The sequence below is a fragment of the Chlamydotis macqueenii genome, chromosome 9, assembly GCF_036417535.1.
Source record: "Chlamydotis macqueenii isolate bChlMac1 chromosome 9, bChlMac1.mat, whole genome shotgun sequence".
Lineage (NCBI taxonomy): Eukaryota > Metazoa > Chordata > Aves > Otidiformes > Otididae > Chlamydotis > Chlamydotis macqueenii.
The window spans coordinates 16,507,411-16,529,501 of record NC_141564.1 but is presented as its reverse complement, the minus strand read 5'-3'; the positions used below and the strand labels follow the sequence as shown (position 1 = coordinate 16,529,501).

The 22,091-nt window shown below is 48.8% G+C and overlaps 1 protein-coding gene across 6 annotated transcripts; it reads right to left on the bottom strand.

Moving 5' to 3' along the window:
* Positions 1–1,575: 1,575 nt before the first annotated feature.
* On the bottom strand, positions 1,576–21,613 carry PCYT1A (phosphate cytidylyltransferase 1A, choline). Of its 6 annotated transcripts, XM_086754767.1 has the most exons (10): positions 14,248–14,369; positions 12,539–12,621; positions 12,277–12,393; positions 11,696–11,795; positions 9,415–9,531; positions 7,309–7,460; positions 6,441–6,519; positions 6,018–6,160; positions 4,756–4,944; positions 1,576–4,169 (listed from the first exon to the last, which is right to left on the bottom strand). In XM_086754767.1, the coding sequence occupies exons 4-10, from the start codon at positions 11,709–11,711 to the stop codon at positions 3,963–3,965; spliced, it is 903 nt and encodes a 300-aa protein (XP_086610893.1). In that variant the 5' UTR covers positions 11,712–11,795; positions 12,277–12,393; positions 12,539–12,621; positions 14,248–14,369; the 3' UTR covers positions 1,576–3,962. The 6 variants fall into 6 exon arrangements, with proteins under 6 accessions (XP_086610893.1, XP_086610890.1, XP_086610891.1 ...); XM_086754764.1 differs by lacking the exons at positions 12,277–12,393; positions 12,539–12,621 and adding an exon at positions 21,484–21,613 and having other exon boundaries at positions 14,248–14,388; XM_086754765.1 differs by lacking the exons at positions 12,277–12,393; positions 12,539–12,621 and adding an exon at positions 19,532–19,548 and having other exon boundaries at positions 14,248–14,388.
* Between the last annotated feature and the right edge of the window lie 478 nt (positions 21,614–22,091).

Genomic DNA, 22,091 nt, shown 5'->3' with positions numbered 1-22,091 from the left:
AGGCCCATACAGAGAAACTGGCACAGCAAACACCAACTGGGAAGGAGGCAGCTTGAAGTAGCCGCTGCTGCGGGGCTGGAGGTAACGGCAGAACTGGGTGACGCCACGGCTGGAGATGCGCAGCAGATGCCAGATCATCAGCACTAAGACCAGAGCCTGCTGCCGGGCACCACCAAAGCCTCCTCTAACCTGCACCCTAGTGCCCTCCCACCGTAATACCTCTGGCAGTGCGACATGCTGGGGAAGCAAAGAGTCAGAAAGCCAAAGCTCCCAGCTTTTATTTGATCGATTCATTCTGGGGAAAAAGCGAGTTTTCTGCCTCATGAGGAAAGGGGAAAAGAGACTCAGAGCTTTCTGCAGGTGGCTGTGTTCAAACTGAAACCACTCAGTCAGAAGATGCACTGGTGACTCATGACGAGTTTGCCATATTTGACAGACTCCTGGCAACAGCACGTGGCCATTGCCAACACGGCTTTCAGTACTGGGACTCCGCAACCTCATGGTTTTGACAAGAAGCGACACCCAGACAAGCAGCAAAACACGCTGCTTGTCCCCCCGTCAGACCACCAGAGCCAGCTCTCTACCTGTGGCGGGCAGGAAACCCACACCTTTACACCCGCGAGCCCCTGGCAGTGAGAAGCCCACCCTGAGGGGAGGCAAGCCACAGGGTCAGCCCCACCAAAGTCACGGCTGCTGCCAAGCATATTCGCTGCTCCAGCACCTGCCTCTGGTTACAAGAGATGGACTGCACAAAAAAAGTCCTAACCCTCTATAAAATGCACAAAATCATGTCAGTGCAGGTATGTGCCATGATTTCCTCAAAAGATTAAAAACCTCCTCCTGCAGCTCTAAGCAATATGCTGTTCAAGTGCCATGGTCTTCATGTCTTGCTTCCACCAGGATCCTTGGCACCATTCAGCAGCACCGGCTGCTGTTGCTGCCGTTCTTTGCCATCAGAAAATCCTCTCCCAGGGACTGGCTGCTGCTGCCAGCAGCCTCACATCCCAGATCTATCGAGGAACTGAGGTAAGGCTGTCCCACAGCAATCAATGCCTCTGGATTCAGCAGCATCAAACTCCACGCATTCTTCACTGCATGCTAGTAAAGTTTTATTTTTCCCCCTCTACCACTTACTTTATGCTTAATTCAAGCATGTCTTCTCTGGATGCTTCCTTTGAAGAGAGTGGGATTGGTTAGGGGTGTGCAGGACAGCCCTGAAGCAGCAGCACCAGGCATATAAATTTTTTACAGTAAGGGTGGTAGAACACTGGAAGAGGTTGCCCAGAGGCGGTGGATGCCCCATCCTGGAAACATTCAAGGCCAGGTTCTGGTTGGACATGTCCCTGCTCCTTGCAGTGGGGCTCAAGTAGATGACATTTAAAGGTCCCTTCCAACCCAAACTATTCTGTGATTCTGTATCTGTGGGTAACAAAAAGTTCCTGGAGAACCTGGCTCACATGTCTTCTCAAAGATTAAGCTCCGTCCTATTCCTGATAGGACAGGCAGCACTGGAAATGAGGTTGGTCCAGCAATCCAGAAGGAAACAAAAAAACAAAGGAAAAAAAAGACTAGTCTGGGATTCAAGTGTCCATTTTAATTTAAGTGCAAGGAGGAAGCAGGGACTATTGGTTACAAGAAACAGCTCTGTTACTCCAAGCTACATGTAAAACCATGGCTGGCTTCTTACCAAGCACCCCAGGTTTTGCAGAAAAGACCATAAGAGATATGCTAAGGTCTCTGCAGAACAAACCCCATCCAAAACACCATTATTATCCAAAATTACAGAACACTGTTGCATAACTTGTGTTTAAAACAGTAGTAAGGCTCTAAAGCAGCCTGGCCTTTGTGATCTGGCTCAGGAAAGCAACACAACACCCATACTGAGGGAAGGGTGAAGAAGGGAAGGTGGGGAGGATGAGGGAAGAGAGAATGTGAGTGATATAAAGTGCTCTACCACTCATAAACCAGAGGATTAACAATTGGTTTGTACCAAGTGACCATTATTTGCTCCTTACAGCTTAAAATCCACAGCAGCCAGCCACGCTCCCAGAGCTGCGCATGTCCCTGCTGAGAGGTCTGAGTGGCACATGAGGAATCCCCAAAATACCCCTTCCCGTACTGGCTCTGGCCTCAACAGAAGCACAGAGTCTCTGTCAAGTCCTTTGGGCTGCGTGACAAAGGACAGGCAAGATAACAGCTGGAAAGAAGCAGCAGCCTGCTCCGATCACAAGGCCCCTGCGTCCCCTGAAGCATCACAGCGCGTAGAGCCTGCGGCAGCACTTGACAATTTGCCTCCTTGTACCTCCTGCTTGTTGAGCCCTGCATCCTGCTCTGAAGACCTCCCTGCAGCATTGCCGACCAGGCTCCGAGCTGTTCTCTGCTCCCAGCATTGCAGGACAATACAGGCAACTCAGCCCAGAAACTCCACCCAGAGACAACAGATATCACAAGCGAACTCGAACAGAAAAGCAAGTGGGAGCTTCACAGCTACGTGACAGCAAGTCCAGTCCCTCCAGTGCTGGCTGCTGGGACAGAGTGCACTGACATGCTCTGTACGCAGGCATGCAGCACGGGGAGGGCAACTGCCCACAGGGAGCTGCAGGCCAAAAAGCTCAGTGTTTATTACAGACACACAACAGGCACGACTTGGACCATGGTTTCAAATGAGCAGATACATGTTTAAAATCTTAAAAAGCTGCAGCGCTCTCTAATGCTCTTCATGGCCTGCGTCAAGAAGCGGAGTAAGCGGGCACTGATTTGTGCCTTTATTGCACAAGCTGGGTAACTGTCACACGGGACCGAGACCCTTCACTGGGGTAACGCGTGCCCTTCACCTCTCCAGCTGCACACACCAACAGCAAACTGGCTGTACGAATTAGTGTTCTGTCCTTATAGCAGCAACTTCACAGCACCAGTGCAAAGGACTGCTCCAGCCCTTAGAGCACAGCAACAGAGACACAAACACACACAGAGCACAGTGTTGAGGGGCCATTTGGACAGACAGTAAAACTTATCACACACCAGAGACTGGGACAAGAAACTTCTCAAGAGGGTACACACATTCATTTCCTCCCTGGGCTCTCACACACCCAAGGAAATGCATGGACAGCAAGTGCCCTGAAGCAAAGACTCATTTTCTTCTCTCCAACAGCAACTGCGGGCTGAATTTTAGCTCAAGACTTAGCAGTCTTGTTAAGATCAGCTGGAAAGGCCTTTCCCCTGCAGCCTCCCTACAATTTGGAGCCACGAATCCTGTGCGCTTATGGGCTGTGTGACTCTGGTGCTGTGAGTTCTTCCAGGGTGTAACTCCTACGCGCTAAGCTGGTAGCCCCCTGCTCAGCACGTCCTCACTGTGACACGCCGGGAAGCTCAGCTAAGAGGCACGCGAGCACTACAGGGTCTGCCGGATAGATTCCTACAGGCTCCAACACAGCTGAGATGTCTCTGTTTCCTAGAAGCCTCTTCACACCACAGCTTCCTGCATGCTCTCAAGGTCACGCTGGTTGAAGAACTGAGGGGTCTTTCATTTGGCAGCGGCATGGATACTGCCTGGGGGTGGGGGGAATAAGACAGAGGAGCTGAAGGAAAGAAGGGACAGATGGGTCTTCCCACTCTCCCTCTTGCCTGGAGGTTTAACGGGAGAAAAGAAACCAAAACAAAAGCCACGCTTGAGTGCTATTCTTTGCGCTTTAAAAGAGTATTTTCTTAAAATATAAAAAGAATCTTCCCCCTGGAAACCACTAGAACGTAAACAATAAAAAGGAGGTTTGGGGAGGAGAAGGGAGAGGAGGTTTGAATGTGCTTCCAGGCAGCAGCCCTTGCTAAGAGCAATGGGTGCCTCCAAGCACCTGTGCTCACCGTCAGCCCTGTTCCTACGGCTTTCTTGCTCATTTAGAGTTCCCCAGTGGGTCTGGACTTAGGATCTGGCGATTAGCCGTTCGCAGCAAATCCCAGCTGGTAGCTTAATCCTCTTCATCCTCACTAATGTCGTAGGTGACTGCAGACTCGTTTCTGGAGCGGTTGGCCGGTGAGGAAGGAGGAGTCTTGGTTGAAAAGGGCCAGCGGAAGGAGGGAGATGGGGAGCGGTCGTGCGTGGGGCTACTGCTGGGACTCTGTTTTGGGCTGATGGCCTGCAGCATCCGGCCCTTGCCCTCCTTCAGCATGTGTTTCTAATGAAGGAAGCAGAAAGACAGTTAGCATGGCTCAAACAGTGATGGAAATGGACACTACTTACAGCTTGTTCAGCATTTCGAGTTGTTGTGTCCCTTCAATGTTTCAGGCAATATAAGAGCAGAAAAAGCCCAAGTATCACTCTAAGCTTTGGAAACTGCATGCAGTGTAATCATCACCCATTTTCAGGCGCCTCTAACATGAAGTGCCTGTGATATTTACACAGCAGCACAGGAGAATCTGGCAAAAACAAGTAGCTTCAGACTCATCCCAGGCCAGTAACAAAGTGACCGCAAATCTCTTGGCTGCTCAGTGGCCTCCAGGACACAAGCTGGAGTTTACAGGTTGGCTTGTGGAACATGCGGACTTTTCACACTGCAACCGTAGCTGGTGTTATTCAGCTGGGAAGGGTGAGGGCTCCCTGTAAACAGGCTGCCCAGACAACTTGTCTGGAGACTGGCAGCACATCGAGCACTGGAACAAACTGTAAACCTCTGCTCTGCAGATTGTGGGCTCCAGAAGCCCTACAATGACTGTCAAGCTCTCCAAAATCCCCTTTCCCCTTTTCCCAGAGCGGCTCCTTACCAATGCGCCTTCTGGGCCAAACATCTCCAGAAAATTGCCGATGAACTCCCGGGACTTCTCTTCCCACTTCTGAATGAGATCAATACTCTTCTCCTCCACTTTCTGGACAAATTCCTTTGACTTCTCCTCTACATCCTTCACCCTCTTTTTCACCTTATCCACGCGCTCCTGGAGGTGATACTTCTTCTCCTGTACAGTAAATGGTGGATGAGAATACAGCTCATCAGATCTGAGTGGTGACCACCTCTGCTCCGTGTTATTACACTGAACTGCTGCTTAGGACTCAGCATCTCCATTAGTCTCGTGACACTGCTCCCTCACGTCAGTGACACTTCTCGCCTAGACTAAAGAGCAGATGTAGTTGGGCCGTGAGATGCTTTGTGGCAGGCAGCGGCAACAGTACAGAGAGTGAGACTAAACCCAGAGATAAACAGTATCTAATAGGAGTGCATGGAAGAGGGAAATATTTAGACAATACACAGACTAAATTTGAGTGACCTGCTCTGCTGTAGGTCTCTTTGCATATCATGACAGCACAAGTCTTTTTGCTGGGTGTTTTTAAACAGAGGCACTTACAGGCCAAAGACAGGCCAAGCAGCCGTCACCTCTCCTGTTTCACCTTTGTATTTGATTGTATTTTAAAAAATAGGCAGAGTTTCTAAGTGATTTAAAAAAAAAAAAAAAAAGTTTACTACTTTACTTCCAACATCAGAAGTGCCTTCTGCCATGTTTTCTGCTTGTGGGCTAGAGCTGCTCAGCACAGGATCAGAGCATGTCCTTCTCTCCTACCCAAGCACTGCTGGTCCTGCAGCTCCAGGAAGGGAACAGCAACAGTGAGAACAGCATCTGATTTTATCCTAACAAATGACTCTACCTCAAGAAGGTGGTTGAGGGAAAAGGAGAAAGATGAGACACACCAGCTGCTGCCAAGAACAACCCACGCTTCATTCAAGAAAACACATATTTCATCACACACCCTGTCTCCAACTCTTTCAACAGGTAAAACATTACCAAAATACTTCTGACAATGGAGCAGTATTAGCAAAATCCCAGTTCCTCTGGGTGGCTCCCAGAAGCAGTTTCAGGGGCGGAAGTCTAGTTTCTGTTCTAGGGACATTGGTTTGCTACAACTGCTTAGCTCTGCAGACTGGCCTTTTACTGGCCTATGGCAAGACCATGCTGCCACTAAACAAGACTCTACATCTTTACGCTCTGTAAAATTCTCCTTCACACAGCACGTGGCGAGACACACTTCCACTCACGTTTATGAAGCTGACGTTGAGCTCTTTAGCTGTGTAGCCTCGCTGCAGGTTCCGTCTGGCATAAACATCATAGTCCCGCACGATCCGGGTGATGATATCTGATGTCGAGATACCCTCAGTCCTCTGAGTTGGTGCAAACATGCCTAAAGTTGGGGAACAGGACCCAGGACAGCTGTAGCAAGACAGATGGCAAAAAGCTGCTGCCACCTCTATCAAGAAACAATCTCTCCTGTCAAGAGCTCATTTCCTAACTGTTCTCACACCACCACATCTTTATTCTTGAATGGACAATACCTCCCGGGCAGACCTTGTTCCCAGAGGGGCACAACCACTTCCCCAGACATAATCCTGCCATACAGGGCCACAGGAGAAACTACAGCAGATCTTTTACAGGAAGCCCTGGAGAATTTGACCCAGACTCACCTGCTTCTTTTATATGCTTATAAACATCATCGCTGCCAGCAGAAGAATAGGGGATGTCATCGTGTGCAACAAAGTCGATCTGAAAATTAAGCAAGCAACGCGAGTCAACATTTATCTTGAATGTGCAGGTCTCCTGCTTTCTGTCAAAGGATGGTAACTTTTTGCTCAGCACTGGTGTGACAGAGAACAGCAAGACACTTTCCTCTGTTAAAAAGCAACACAGAGCAGTGCCAGGTTCTCATTGGCAATTGCATGTCGATTTTAAGTAGATACCACAGAGGAAAGGGTGGGACCAAAGACACAGCTGTTTTAAGCTCCACAGAGAAATGGCTTGTTAACGGCAACGAGGGTTAACTAAGCAAACTCCCCTGGAGACTCCTTCACCTCCCAAAGCAGTTCAAACTTTCACTTTATCTTACCAACTGATAAAAGACTCTCAAGACAGCTTGCCTGGTTTCTTGCTGCAGGGAAGCTGATGTACAGCTAAGCTGCTCCTGCTGTAAGCAGGGAACTGCACCAGATGCCCTCCAGGAATCCCTTCCAACCCATGTTATCCTCTCCCTACTGCGTTTCACACCAATGTGTAACCAGCATCAACTTCTTCTGGAACAGCAAGAACCCTCTCAGGCTTTTTCTCCATGTCACAATCTCTACCTTATTTAACATCACCTGCCAGCTCAGCAAATGCTTCTAGTCTCCCAAGAAACCCACTCCACTCCCATAATCCAGTTCTTTCTACATTTAAGGAGTTTCAACAGAAACGGGTTGCTCAGGCAGAGATCACTCCCGTGGATGAATTCTTGCTATAAACAGTAAGTGCAGACAGAGGCTAATCAAAACTGAGAACAGATCAGATGTCACAAATTACCCTGTGCTCTGCCAGGAACTCGGGGGTGAGCGTCCACGGTGCATTCCTCACCACTTCGTCCACGTAGCGACAGTGCTGCACAGCATCATACCGCTCATTTTCATTCATTACCGTGAAACCCTTGAAGTTATGGGTTAGCTCATCACTGCAGACTGAAGAAACAGGCAGAGAAGAGTGAGCCTGAGGTACTTACCCCAATGCTTTCCAGTAAAAGGACCTTGCGGACACCGCTGCCAACCCAGGTGATGCCAGCTGCTGACGGAAACTGGTGCTGGCACTTGCAAACCCAGCTCTTCCAGCCACAAAGGAACAGGAAGCAGTGCAGGGCACTGAACTCCCCAGCTATTCTAAGCAGGCTCTTTGGGGGATTTCTGCCCAAGCTGAGGGACACCTACACCCCAAGCCCTCATGCTCTCTAGGGCCTACAACCCTTATCAAGAAAACCAGGCAATACAGAAGACAACTCTCCTGTATGAAATGGCATCTGGGGGTCCAGCAAGCAGAAATCTGCTTTTAAACCTATGGATGTCTCAGAAGCCCATGAAAAAGGGGCCTAAGCTTCTAATTTCATAAAATGCCGTATCACAGTCTCGTTCTTGGAAAGTTGTATTAAAGCAAAGGGTAAGCTCAAAGCAAATCAAGTTAGCTTAATTATGTTCTATGAGAAAGTAAATTAAAAACTCTTCACAATCTGCAATGTAAGACATTGAGAAGAAGGGAGTTTTATTTGGTTATTGGACTCAAATTAAACAAACTATTATCAGTCACACTGCTATTGGATGTATTTATGTTCTAGACAAACAGATGATAAAAAGTGGGCGAGATTGCTCTGTTTGGAGCTAATGTTCACCGGGGCTGTGGCCTCTCCTCTCAGTTCCTGGAGCAAGCAGAGCAGTTCATTGCCCTCCACTCCCTAACCAGTCTCCCAGAGGCAGAGCACGTGGTTACACACCTCGCTATGTTAACACATTAATAGCTTGATCTGAAGTTATTTTCCTGTTTCACGTACGTACAACTATGTATAGGGGGTTGTCCTTCTGTCTGCAAGATTTCTAAGCTCAGTGTATTTTGTAGGTTGGAGCAACTATTTCAGCTCTCCTTTCTCCCTTCCCCTTCCAGACCCTACTGCAGAAGTACCGCTATAAAAATGCCCTTAGCAGTGAGCGAAACTGTGACGCGGAAACAAACCATACAGACATTACGATTGCTTTACGACAGGATCAGTTTCATTTTGTTTCAGGAAGCTAAAGGTAGTTGAGAAAACTCGTTAAAGCTATTCTCAGCTCTGATACTTCAACATCACTATGCAGCCTGACCAGAGGTCACCTCCTGACAGACAACAAGCACAGTGTGACATGTCTTTAAGGTGGGTGAAGGTATGGGCACAGAGGCACGGCCTGGACAGAGGCCAGAGTATTCCAGCAGCCAGGAGAAAGGGTTTCTTTATTCTTGAAGGAGGCCTGGCGAAACACCTCTGGCTAGATTCCCTCAGGCAGTCAGCAGGATATTTCTGGCATCATCTAAAGACTTTTGAACCTAACAGACAAAATGAGGAACTTTTATTTGGAGAAATGGGGCCTCGCTGACTTCCATGTGGCCAGGCACATGCCCAGGGAACCACTGTGATCTGCATGCTCGTAGGGGGACCTGTTTAGCCATAAGCAACTGCACCAGAGAGCTGGAGCAGGAGAGTGACTTGCAGGGCAATACAGGTGACACAAAGCTCAATCAGCCTTGGAGGGACTGTTACTCATTCTTTAACTCATTCAAGGGGCAGATGCTCAAGTTCCCCAAATATATTTTGATACTCAGATGTGTAACTCACCGGTGTCTGTCACAAAATACAGGAGTCAAATTAGAACAGCGTGATCAAAAAATCTTTTCCTTAAGCACTCATTTGGTACAGTGCATCATCATCTTTCTGCAGACATATCCAGCTCTCAACGTATTGCAGTAAGACTCCAAAAACATTTGGGACAACTGGCTGCAGTGGGAGCCACCGAGGCCATGAAGACAAAACCCCTGCTGTGCCATCTGCATGCACAAGCACAGACAGAGGTAAACCGTACTCCTAAGGCAGCCAAAGTCAACAAGGTCACTCCTTACCTCCAACAATGAGGTATGTGTTTGGGAAGAGGTTCTTCGCTTGCATCAAGGCCCGGGCATGTCCAGAGTGAAACAAATCAAATATTCCATCGGCATAAACTCTGACGGGGCGATCCGCTGTGCCAAAAGGGACAGAGAGACATTTGTGAAGATGCCCTCCTGAAAAAGCAACTGCTGCTCATGCCTGCATTTAGGGACCTAAATGCAGAAAACTGGCAGAATGCACAGCCATAGCCAGGAAAGATTTGTGAAGAGAGATGGCTGGCACTGTGCCTTCTCACATGGAAATAAGTGCTGCTAAGCACAGCACTGAAACACAACCATGTTCAAAGACAGACCCAAAGCCTTCCACATATCCACTGAAACAAGGTGAAGGGAGATCATGTGGAAAGCAAACCCTAAACAGCTCCTTCCTACAGAAATCCAAATGCAGCATTAACTTTTTACACAACAGTGAGCTGCCAGAGGGGAACTGGCTCAAATGTTTAACAGGTGCCTGATTTCCCCCTGCCAGTCAGGATTGCATCTCAAGACCTTTTCAGCATCCTCCTCTGTAGCCTGCTGCCACAGCTACCAGTCTGGCTGAGGGACCAGACTGTTCTGATATCCCACCAGCATCATCAGCTCCCCCAGGCCCATGAAGTGTAACAGCTCAATCCAAAAACCCTGCCAGACTGCTCAAAGAAAAGCAGATACAATTCTGCTGAACTGCCGGCACTATCAACTAAATCCATAGATAAACAAGGAGAAACAAAACCTTCCTCTGCCAGGGGAAACTGTAGCTCAGCTCTATGAGGTCAGCACAGAGGTAAAGTGAGATAGTCTAGCACTGGCATGTAAGAGTAGGAGGCTCCCTGACTTCTGATCTCCTAGGACGACATAGGACTGCAGTCCTCCTGCTGCTGGTAACAGAAAGCCACATACTCTTGGTATCTGAAACATTTGGGAATGGCCTGCTGCTCTCTGGCCCAATTCAGACAGACAGACTCAGAGGAGTGGCGTGAGCAGAGGCACACCAAAGCTGCAGCGTGGGAAGGATAGAGAGAAGACCTAGCAAGAGAGCTGAAAACCCATGGGTCTGGGCAGGGCCCTGAAACATAGCCTGGGAGGCAGCAAGGGGATGAGTTGATGTAAATGTAGGGTTGTTAAATTTCAGCTAAGCAGAGACGAGTCAGTTTGAGGATAGCCTCTTACAATCACTTTTCAGCAAATCCACTTCAGTCTGAAGATGCCAGGAGGCTCTGGAAGGCCAAGGATTTGGAGATTTGAGACTGCAAAAGCTTTCTGTATGCCAAAAGAAGGCTGGTCTTGGCAGGCCTTCATGAAAGTACAACTCTGTTCTGGAAACTTGCCGGAAAGCATCCCTTTTCCTCCATACCTGCAGGAGCTACAGTTCCTGCAGGCATAAACAGCAACAAGGAAGCATGCTAAGTAGTCTTAGCAGGCAGGAGAGCCATCACTGTTGAAATCAAAGACCTTTGTGCAGGCTCTCGAGACTTTCAGCTGGGAAATTAGTGCAGATTGTGAAATGCATTGGATTCCCAGAATCTCCAGCAGAAAACCACTGCCAGGTCTCAATCTGAGTTAGCTCATCTCTCGGCAGGCAGGTAGAAATGCAGCATTTTTACTGTCTCTTTAGCCATAACAAAGAAGCCAAAGACAGCACTGTCTGCACACTCTGGCGAGAGAGGGCAGCCATCCTTCAGGAGCTAGTCCTGCCTCTGCCTCCCCTTCGGACTTGCAAAGAGAACAGTGTTTCTCCCAGCCTGGTTTAGAGAATAAAAGGACAAAACATTCTTCCTGTGGGGCTGGCCTACTGTGTTTAATGACACAATTCAAATCTAGGCTAGAATGGAACATTCTGGACAAAGATACACGCTAGTTTTACTTGCCCATTTCAAGTTTCAGAAAAGATGACTTCTAAAGTGCTTAACTTTAAGTTGCCTTAGACAAAGTAGTAGAGAATAATGTTCAGCTCTGATACTACTCTATAGCTGTCAGTGGCACCAGAAGAGATAAAACATTAATATCTATTTGCTTCAAATAGTCTTACTGATGAAGGTACAGCTCCTCACACACACAGGCTCCAATTTCAGTTGCACTGGCAGGCTTAATTTCACAAAGGAACAGTTATCTAATCACCAAAGCATTACCTAAGTCATTGGCTGCCAACCTGGTCTGACACACAAGGTTGGTTTGGTCTCAGAGATATCACAGTTATACCCACCCTCCCAAAACCCAACATTTATACAATCCCTTTCCAGTCTGGTTTTTTACTTACAAGGCGTCCCTCTCATCGCTTCTTCATATGTTACTCTGATGTATGGCTTGCTGTAATCAATTTCTACTTCATCTGAAAACGGAGCTGGTTCCTTCAGTCCCTAGGCAGCCAGAGAAGGTTAGCTGTGAGAACGCAAAGGTGAGAGCAGCACATAGCGGCAGCGCTGTCACCGCAGTGTCCCAGTCACCGAGTGACTCACTGTGACTCTGCACGATTCAAATCCACGTACTAAAAGACTAATTAGTGTTAAACCTCAAAACAGCCCTGCAGGGTGACTAGCCTGAGTTTAGAGAGGAAGAGAGAGAGAAAAGTAGAGCTAAGAAGACGGTAGTCATACTGGACTGAAGAATACTGGAGGCTCAGATCTGCAGCTGGTAAACCAGACTTAGTGCAGCTATGCCCACTCGGACAAGACCACCACGCTGCTGTGCCCGAGTGCTTGTGCTGTGATGTACAAATTGTAACAGCTCCTTGATTTGAGTATACAAACGAGCAGAAGAGCAATACGAACAGCAGCACAAATTCCCAGGGAACGTGTTTATCTTCACCTCTTTCTGTGCCATACATAGCGAGAGACTGACCTCGATCTGTGGCGGAATATCTTCCACTGCTGCAGGAAAATCCTTCTAAGCTGCTAGCTTGACCACAGCAGTATGTTTAATCAGCAGCTGAAGTTCAGGTATAGTTTCTGGTCTCCTCTGAATGGAAACAAAACTTCTGCCCTTCCCATAACAGAACAAACAGCTCAACTTCCTTCTAGCTGGAAAGCGTGGGGCAGCAATGGATGTCTCTTTCCTGAGCCAGAAGACTAGGAAACAAGCTTGCAGATCATTGCAATAATACCTTCAAGCTGCAAAAAGCTAATCAGCAGTTTCCTCTCTGGTTTCCTGTCCCACTGCAGCATCCTGCCACGGTGCCGAGGACCACTGCAACCAGAAAGGCTGCTGCTATTATTGCTAATGTCATTCCTTGTTAGTGCCCTCAAAGTGAAGCGCACAGGAAAGGAACCACTGACCATTACATTCAAGCAAACTGCTAATACTGCTGAAAATCTCCTTTAACTTACTGAGGCTCTAGTACCCGTGTTTCACACACTACCTCCTCTACCAGGATCCTTGCTGTTAGGTAGGGGCTGCAGGTCTCTCCTATCATCACTGCCATTATATCTGGGACTTGTGAGTAAGTTTAGTTGGCACCCTGATATGAAGCTAGGAATAAAAGCATAGAAAAACCCTATAAGAATGATCAGAGGATCACAGAGAAATGTCCTCAAAGGCTCCTGCCAGAGTATTGCCCTTCATCTGCAGCGCCTACAAGGGTCAGGACTCAATCTGACATGCACAATACAACGGGCTTACGTGTCAGCAGGCTTCTTACTACCATCTGCTGCTGAGCCCCACTGCTTTAGGGGAACATTCTGCCAGCTGTTTAGCTGGGAGCTGTAAAAGCTTCAAGGTAATGTTCCTGTTAGGCAACACTACTACTCTTGCTACAATAAAAAAATCTTTTGCAAAAGGAATTAAAAAAAAAAAAAAAAATCTTTCATTATTGCATTAGCCCTGTGGTTAAAAAACAGCCAGGAAGTTTAGAAAGTGGCTAGATATTACTTGTCTTGTGCTGTTCACAGAAAGATCTTTTACTTCTCACACAGCACAGACACCAGCTTGAAGAGCCTGTCTCCCCACTTCTCACTGCTGGTGCTGCTCTTACTTCGTTACCATCTCTCAAATGCCCTGGGACAGGACTGAAGTACTCCTGATGAGCAAAACGTTATCAAAGAGGAAGGCTGTAACACATCACCTTATTCTGCCGGGACTATGACCCCAATATGACGTGGCAGGGATGGCAGTTGGCTTTTGACAGAGATAAGCAAAGACCAACTACAGCACATGTGATATGCAGGACAGCTCCAGGAAGAGGGCAGAGAAGAGCTGAAAAAAAGCCCATCATTGCAATATTGTGGCAAGGAGAGGTTAAAGTCAACTCTTTACACTGGTATTAACTGGCACAGATCCCCTATATAAGAGACCCCACTGGCTTCAGCTTGCTAAAGCCATCCCAAGACAGCCTCCTGCCAGACCAGAAGAATCAAATGAACAGTCATCCTCCCAGTGTTTCAGAGCATGGATTCAATAGATTGCTTCTGCAGGGGCTTACAGACTTCAGACCCTCCTGCAAGGCGCATGAGTTGTTATGTGCTCCTTTGGAGTATTTCTCCCTCCTGCTGGGTCACTTAAGAAAACCCACCTGTGTATCTGTAGGCAGGCCTGTTTGGGTTCAGCTTAAGTGACTACAAACAAGCCAGACACGCCAAAAGCAGCTTAGTGACGCTTGCCTCAGACCTAATTTAAGGTCACGTTGTATGTTATTAGTGGGAACAAAGGAAGATTTTAAACTGGCTTTGCAAGAAGGATAGCTACTGTCATTTGCTTCTTTGCCCGCCCCCCTTGTTTTCTGCGTCCACAGAAAAACTATCACATTTATCTTTCTGCTGTTACAGCTCAATGTCCTAATCTCGCAGGCATCTACAGCTCCAGTCTCTGCTTACTTACGAATGAGCGTCGGGACATTTTCAGAGGGATTCCATCCAGCTCAGTCGCCCCATTAGGGCCAGATCCATCTTTTCTTCTCTTTCGGGAATTCAGCCTGGAGGAGGTCGGTGGCTCCATTTTGCCAAGCACGTCCAGTAAGAACTGGAACAAAATGAAGGAGAGGGGAAAAAACTCAAAAAAAAAAAAAAAAAAAAAAGAAAATAACAACCTCCCCCTAAAAAGGGAGATATTTCTCAGCTCTTCCAAAGCAGAATCAGTCAACAGCAGGCACAGCGTACAGAAGGTCAGCGCAAAGACAGAGCCACCTCACAAGGGGCTTAGCCAGTTGAATTTGGCATCAGCTGCCAAGGCTTGACAAACAGTGCCTGGTGGGAATACTCAATCATTTAATGCAACTCGGAGCTGTTCTGCAGAGAGAAGCATGCAGCAGGCAGCTGGCTTGAGAGAAACTCGCACAAGACTTGCAATGCAAGTTATAAATCATCACTACAAGGCTAATTATGCTATTTTAGCATCTGAAATCAACCTAAGGATTAAGGCATGCCCAGTCTGCATTCAGCCTTCCCCCAGCTCTCACTCTGATGAATGCAAACACTCTTCCACCCTTCTGTGACCCCTCTCCCCACCCACCAAGACAGCTGGTGGGTGTGCTGCATCCCTGTACAATCCTGAAGGGGAAGGAGCAGGTTTAAGCAGACGGGTAAGGGTGAGGGAAGGGGTGCAACTCAGGGTCATAACTTAAATAACTATCTGGCTTGTTTTTTGCTTTGTTGCTGGTGTAAGACCAAGCTCCAGCTCTCCAGCAGGGACAGCTCACCTTGGGATGGCTGCCACCATGCTCCCTGTTGTCCCTTATCCCCACCGCAGTGGTGACTCAGCCGATGGTGAAGCAGCTGCTGACACCACATTAGGGCACACTTACTTCTGGCATGTTATGTATCAGGTTGTAATTAGCGGTGGTTCAGCTGAACTATTTCTGTGGTGAACAGACAATTAGTTTGGGACAGAAATGGTGACAGCTATGTGGAAGTAAGCTATCTGTGCTTTTGAACTGGAGTCACTGTACCTTCCCAAAAGGGCCCTGGAGTGTTAGGAAGCCCAGCACTTCACACAGCTGAAGCAAAGCTAAGGATTTATAGAAAGCATGGCAGCAAACATTCCCTTTTCAGCTGCTGCAGGAGTTAGAAACGAGTACTAGATATGCAAAGTTTATAACTAAAGAGCAGCATTATCTCTCTTGCTCACTTGAAGTGTGCAGCTCTCCAGTGCAGCAAATGGCACTGCTGGCCTGCCATTCCCGAGAGCAGCATGACCCCTCCGCCCAGGAATGCTGCTTATGCGTTCGCCTCAACACCCTAATAATAAGAGCTGTGTGGAATTCAAAACGTCTCTCCACCCACATGCAGTGGGTGTGCTGGAACACGTTAGGTGGGGCAAGTGGGAGGTATGAGAAAGGGCAGATGTCCCTCAGCACCACCGCTCTCCTCGGCAGAGGGTCTCTTCTGAGAGTTCCTGCTTGGGATGTGCTGGGACCATCCTCGGTAAGGGCCACCGGGCAAAGCTCCGCTCTTCAGCAACCAAGGAGCGTGGGCTTTATGAAAGGGAGCTGTTAAGAAGCAGACTTAGTGATCAGACTTATTCAAGCGCAAATGACTCCAAGTTAAGGAATGTTCCAAAGTAAGGAGTCAAACGCAGTTTAATAACATGTGAACACACCACTCTCCCCACCTAGCATCAACAAGATGATACCTGATGAACAGTGTTAGGGCCAAACACAGCTGCACTGGTTTTGGGCTATCTGCATGTAAGTATCCCATGCTGCTCTGCTACACCTAACACAATGCTCTGAGAACAGGAAAAGCAAATCTTAGGTGAGTGGGGAGCCAAAAAAAAAAAAAAAAGGGGAGAAAACAAGAGTGACAGTGAAGAGCTGCCACACAGACATTTCAGAACTGCATGAGCCATCCAGCATTCACTCCATAATGCTTGTGAGGCAAGTTTGCTGAGCTTCTCCCATTCCAGTAATTAATTTACTATTTCTTAACAGACAAACATACAGGAGTATGCAAAATCAATCTCAGACAAAAAGAGTTTGCAACCCTGAGCTCCAAGTCTTCAAACATTTAAGCAAACATTTAACTTTCAGGCAATATCTGTGCTACAAATGCAGCAGCTTCCAGAGTCCCTCTGTGAAACCACAGAGGTATGGCACAAGAAATTCTCAGGTTTTGCAAGATGCCACCTTGTAAGTGCACTCTGTATCAGTTATTTACCTCACTACCATAGTCCCAGCAGAAACCACCCAGTTCACAAAAAGCAACAGACCTCTGTCTCTGGTTCAAGTAACCCCAGCATTCACAGAAACAGTGAGGAGAAACAGCAGCAGATTTTCTTGTTATTTGGTCAAAATAATTTTACTGTGCTTCAAGTCACCTGTTGGTCTCTGACCACTCACTCGCTTTCCTTCCCTTCGGAGAGAATTAACAGGTCTGTTAATGCGCTGAACGCAGTCATTCTGAACCACTGCCCAGCAAAACATTAAAAAGCGCTGGCAGAAACTTTGGTCCTGAAGTATGAACAGAGCAGCCTCCACACACAAACAGGTGAAGCTCTTCCCATGTTAGCTCAGCCCATCAGCGCAACCAGAGCTTTCTGCACGCAAGTACACTTTCTGCTGAGTGCAGAGCTCATGGCCAGCCAAAGAACTGCAGGTGACAGCACAGGGCAACACTGTGCTTTACGCTGACATACAGCAGCACTGTTCGAGCCCAGGAGAAATGTCCAACAGCTTCTTCCGACCCCTCCCGCACCCTTCCACTTTTCCACTTCTCGGGGTATACGTAGTCAAATGATAGCCAACAATATCTTAAGCAAATGGATTTGCTTTGTGTTAAATAAGCAGCAGTGGTCAGACAGCTCCAGCCACCCAGCAGCAGTTCTGCCTGGCATACTAAAGGAGAAACCTGCTTCGAGGGTGGTGGAAATATGCTCTATCTGCTCTGACCTTACCGGCTAGGTGTTGCTGAAGGAGCCTCCGTAGTGTCCAGAGAGCTGGGATGGACACCTCATGAGTGACACAGCTCTGCTAATTACTCAAATTAATGCAGAAATTAAACAATAATTTTACCACTCTTCAGAGCTGTGAAACTTCTGTCCTGTGGCTAGTGTGTTTCTGGGAAGTTCTCTAGCACCAAACATCTTCATTAAGAACTGGGAACACATTGTTTTTAAAAACAAGCCATACCTTACTGCGATACAGCTACTAATCTTAGATTGTTTCATTTTGACCCAAATGACTAAAATAGTATCCCAAACAACTACTTACTAACAATGGGATCCAGCATCTGTAGCTGAGCTTAACACACGAGCACACGGCTTTGCTTCCCCAAATGCATAAAGCACTGACCGTTCTAAAATAAATTACATTTGCAGCAGATGGGGAAGGGGAAAGAGAAGATAACTCCCAAAGCTCATTCTGAAAAACTACAAGATGAAAACCAGGCATAACCAGAAGAAAAAGCCCTGCTGTAAAATATTAACTTCATTCTATTTTGTTTAAGGCATCACTCCTGCATTACCGAGTTCATGCTGAGCATGAGAAACTGCTTGCTAGGAGCAAAGTTAAGAAGTGCTCCACTCAGGAAAGCCATGTGCAGATCACAGTCTCAGTGATGCTTTACAAAACACTCGGGGCTCTGCTTCTGAAGTTTATTTCTTTGGTGCATGTCTTGTATCAAAGAAGTGCCTTGCATCACCTGCCAGCTAGCTCACCTCGAGAGAGAGTTGTACGGGCTCTGCGAGGAGCGGCCGATTGCCAGACAGAAGAAGAGCTGTTCTCCCTGTCAGGGAATCGCTCCTCTCAGTCCTCAAGTGCAGATATTGAATCAAGGAGAAGCAGTCAAAGGGAGAAGTAGGTATTTTCTTTAAACTATGGCAGTAACAGCCTTCAGAAAGCATCCAGCACTTTGCTGAGAGTAATACTACAAAGTTCAAGGCATTTCCCACTGAAATGCAGCCAGTTCTGGGAGGGAAGAAGGACAAGCATTGATTACCAAAAAAATATATAGCAGGGAAGGAATTTAAGATTTTTCCCTTAGTGTGAGTTAACTACAGCATCATCTGAGCTGGAATTTAACCACAACACCAAAGTTCACACCTCTGCCAGATGGAGAATGTTAGAATAGGGCTAGCAAGTTTTCTTGTTTGGCCAAAGCCTCATCTCACTGTCTGCATCTTCACGGACATTACCGATGTTTTGTTTAACCTTAGTGGTGTCAAAGAACTGCCTTCCTCACACTGAGCACACTGATTGCATGAAGATTTGGCCCATTGGCAGTCTTTGTGTTTTGATGTCCCAAGGAATTTTTTGAAGAATATTATCTGCAAAACTACATGCGCTACCAGGATTTCTTCTGCCACTTCTGCTGCTTTTCACCTGCAGATTTATGCGTGTAGGCAAAACAAATCCTGCTACTGAAACTCGAAGCCTGTGCAAAACAAGAGCTTCCTGCAACAACTCAGCAAATGCTCCAGCCCAAGCTGCTGCGTTTCCCACCACGGATCCAAGTCAGCGCAAGACTGGCACACTGGAGCAGCGAGGCCCCTCGGACACCCACAGCTCCCAGCCTGCCTGGGTGGCACTGCCCGCTCCCAGGCTCCCCTACGGTTCCTCTGAACTTAGAAGGCGTTGGCACAGTCAGATGTGACTGTCACGGGCGGCTATGCCTACCATTCCGCTTTATAGAAGCAAGCTACTTCTCTTCTGCTGACTCATCTGCAGGCAAATCCTACTAAACTTTCCACTCCGCCAGCTGCCTACAGAGAAGAATTGCCTTGACACATGGGCAGCACGAGAGCCTCAGGGAAAAGGAAGAAGTCATGCCACTTCATATAATTCGCCTGCCAGGCTGTAAAGTACCCAAACGATTCTGCGTTCCTTGGGAGAAGAAAATCCTTTCCCCCTTGTTCTCCCCCACCTCCAACGCGCAGTTTACAATCATCTTACTGGTGTGTATCCCTGCAGAGATCTGTTGTAGACAGACATGAGTTTAATGACAGAAGACTCATCGCAGTGAGAAACTGATGAAAGCCTGTTTACAAGATAGGAGTTAACTTGTACATAATAACTGGGAGAGATCACGATCCATGCTTAAAAATCTTGCCCAATCTCCAAGGCCACTTAATTCCCAGCCCAGGCTTGTGAGGACCAGATTTGCCCCAATCTCCAGACTAAGAGCATCTGCTTAAAAATTGAGTGCTAATGGCTGCGACCCAGCCTGCTCACCTCCAGAGAAGACTGCAACTCTCCCCAGCACAGCTGCTCTCCCCACAGTCAGCATCCGCTCCACCTGGACCATCCAAGCCCTCAAGCCCCTACAAAGGTGACTGTAGGATCTGGCAGGCAGAGTCTACACTTAAAACACAGGCTGCTTCAGCTACTCTGGTTGAGCAAAAGCAGCTATCCTGCAGCATATGAATAGCCACGTGAATGTGTAAAAGGGATCCCAGTCCAGCCAGTGCCACACATTGGTCCAACAGCACCCAGACCTTTGCTATACTGGCTAAAAAAAAACCCCAAGCCTTGCATATCCTACTGCTGCAGGCAGGCTGATAACGTTTTCTTAAGCAGAGCCCAAGCACACGCGGAAGACCTGGTACCCAGGTCCTGCAATCAATGAAGAGGTGCTGCTTTGCACCAACAAAGCCCCAAATGGCTCAAGAGAATTCTAACACCACCACAACCAAAACCAGTCCAGTGCGATCGCCTAAGCAGCACTGCTATGAAATGCAAACAAAAAAAAAGAAAAACTGCTGCAAGACCTTCTCCATGAATTCAGGGCCTTTCTGGGTACACCATGACCCGGAGGCACGGAGTGTCCTGGCATGCAGCAAAGTCTCTGCTGCATTAGCAAAGCAGCAAGAGTAGGGTTTATGCAGAACATCAGAGAAGATCTGGAGCCTGCCCAGGGACAATACAGTACAAGGATGGGTGGTCATTCTGTCCTCACTTTTGTGTTGACTTGCACTGTGTTTTTTCTAGGGCTTAACAACAGAACCTTTTGGGACTTCTGGAGGCAACCTCCTTTAGTAGATTTACATATCAATAGCAAATCCTTCCTCCAACAATTAATGTTTGTGGCTCATTCTACAGTAATTTTAAGATAATTACAATCCAGATCTTGGACCAAGAAACCTGCACATCATGAATTTTAGTAATTCTGTATAGACAGCAAATTCCTTCAGGAAATAAGCACGGGGATTTGTCATCTGAATTTCAAAAGCACATACGGTGGCTGTCCTCAGGTGCAGGAGTCCTGTGGATGGAAACCCACCAGCACCTGCTTCTGACCACACCAATCTTTGCCAGCCGCAGGCTGGGGGACCTGGTGCTGCAAGGTCACAGGGTGGGGACAAAGGAGGGAAGGCCATCTGCAGCATCCCACACCACCCTCCACAGTGAGCCAGGGCTACCTAGGAGCATGGCGGCTCTCAGAATTCCTGCAGACTTTAGTTAAAAAAATCACTAATCAGCGCGGCCAGGACTTCGTTGGACACAAAAAGCAGGTTAGAGAGGACGTGTGCCTGCACAGCAGCTAGGTCACACCTTCCTCCTCCACAGCCAGCACCACCTCCTCGATGTTCTGCTCCGATCTCCCCAGGCCCTGCCTGCATCTCCTAGGTTTGGGGATGACCCTCAAAGCCCCCACGCTCCAAGGCCTGGGCGTGTACTCCAAAAGTTTCCCAAAGCATCTCCTGCTGTCTCCTCTCAGCCTGTCCCCACCGCAGCCGCTCCTGCCATCCCCAAGCATTGTGCCTGAGTCCCCGCCTCTCCCCAAGCCCCCACAAAGAGGAAGCAGCACCCCACGCCCCCTCGCCAGCAGACATTGCCCAAAGCCAAGCGCCCCATATCCCTACCAGCCAGCACCTCCCAGAGCCCTTCTGCCCCACAGCGAGCTCCCTGCACCCAGACAGGGCTGCCCCACACCTGTGCCACCCCACTCAGCAGGGACCCCTGAGTGACCCCCGCAGGGGTAGGGCGAGGTGCCCCTCCTGTACCTCCGACCGAAACCCACCCACCCGCCTCCAGCCCCCGGGACGGGCACCGCTCTGGTCCCACAGCCAGCGCCCTGTCCCCTGCACCCCAGCGACGGACCCCGCAGCCCCGCAGGTCCCCCCGCGTCCCCCCAGTGACAGATCACACAGCCCCTCAGTGTTCCCCCACTGACACCCCCTTACCAGCTCGCTGCCGGCCTCACGCACCTCCACGGCCCGGCCCGGCCCCGCCCCGCTGCCGGCGCCGCTCCCGGCACCGGCCCCGCCCCGCTCCCGCCAACGCCAACGAGGCGGCGGGCGGAGCCGCTGCGTGTCGGGCCGGGGCGGCAGGAAGGGACCGGCCGCACCCCCGGGAAACCGCGCCCGGAACCTCCGTTCCGGCTCGTAACGGGCCCATCACCCCGGGCCGGTCTCGGAGGGGGCAGCACCCCTCGGGCAGAGCCGGCTGCTCTGGGGCACGGCAGCTGCGTGGCAGCGCTTCGCACTGGCTGCACGGCCGGTCTCGTCCTGCTCACGGTGGAGGTGCGGGAACACGGTGCGCGCCCGTCACGCGCAAGGTGAAAAATAATGATTTAACCACTGTGACTCAATAAAAGTGTCAAAACGAGTCCAAGGGCACGCGTGATCTGGCAAGTGCCTTTATGTGGATGGATCCACTGTTCCCCAAAACTTGCACTGCCAGGTTCATGCACAAACTGAGGGGCACCACTGCATCCTCTCTGCAGCTCCCTTGACGAGTGACAGCCACAGGTAGGGACTAAGCAACTGGAGAAGTCATCTCCTATTTCTCA

Excerpts from the sequence above, each read along its gene's own strand:
- PCYT1A (XM_086754764.1), bottom strand. The coding sequence starts at position 14,364 with ATGGAGCCACCGACCTCCTCCAGGCTGAATTCCCGAAAGAGAAGAAAA. Across the intron at positions 11,796-14,247 it reads AAATGTCCCGACGCTCATTC|GGACTGAAGGAACCAGCTCC; the intron begins GTAAGTAAGCAG and ends CTGGCTGCCTAG. Across the intron at positions 6,520-7,308 it reads AGTTCCTGGCAGAGCACAGG|ATCGACTTTGTTGCACACGA; the intron begins GTAATTTGTGAC and ends CTTAATTTTCAG.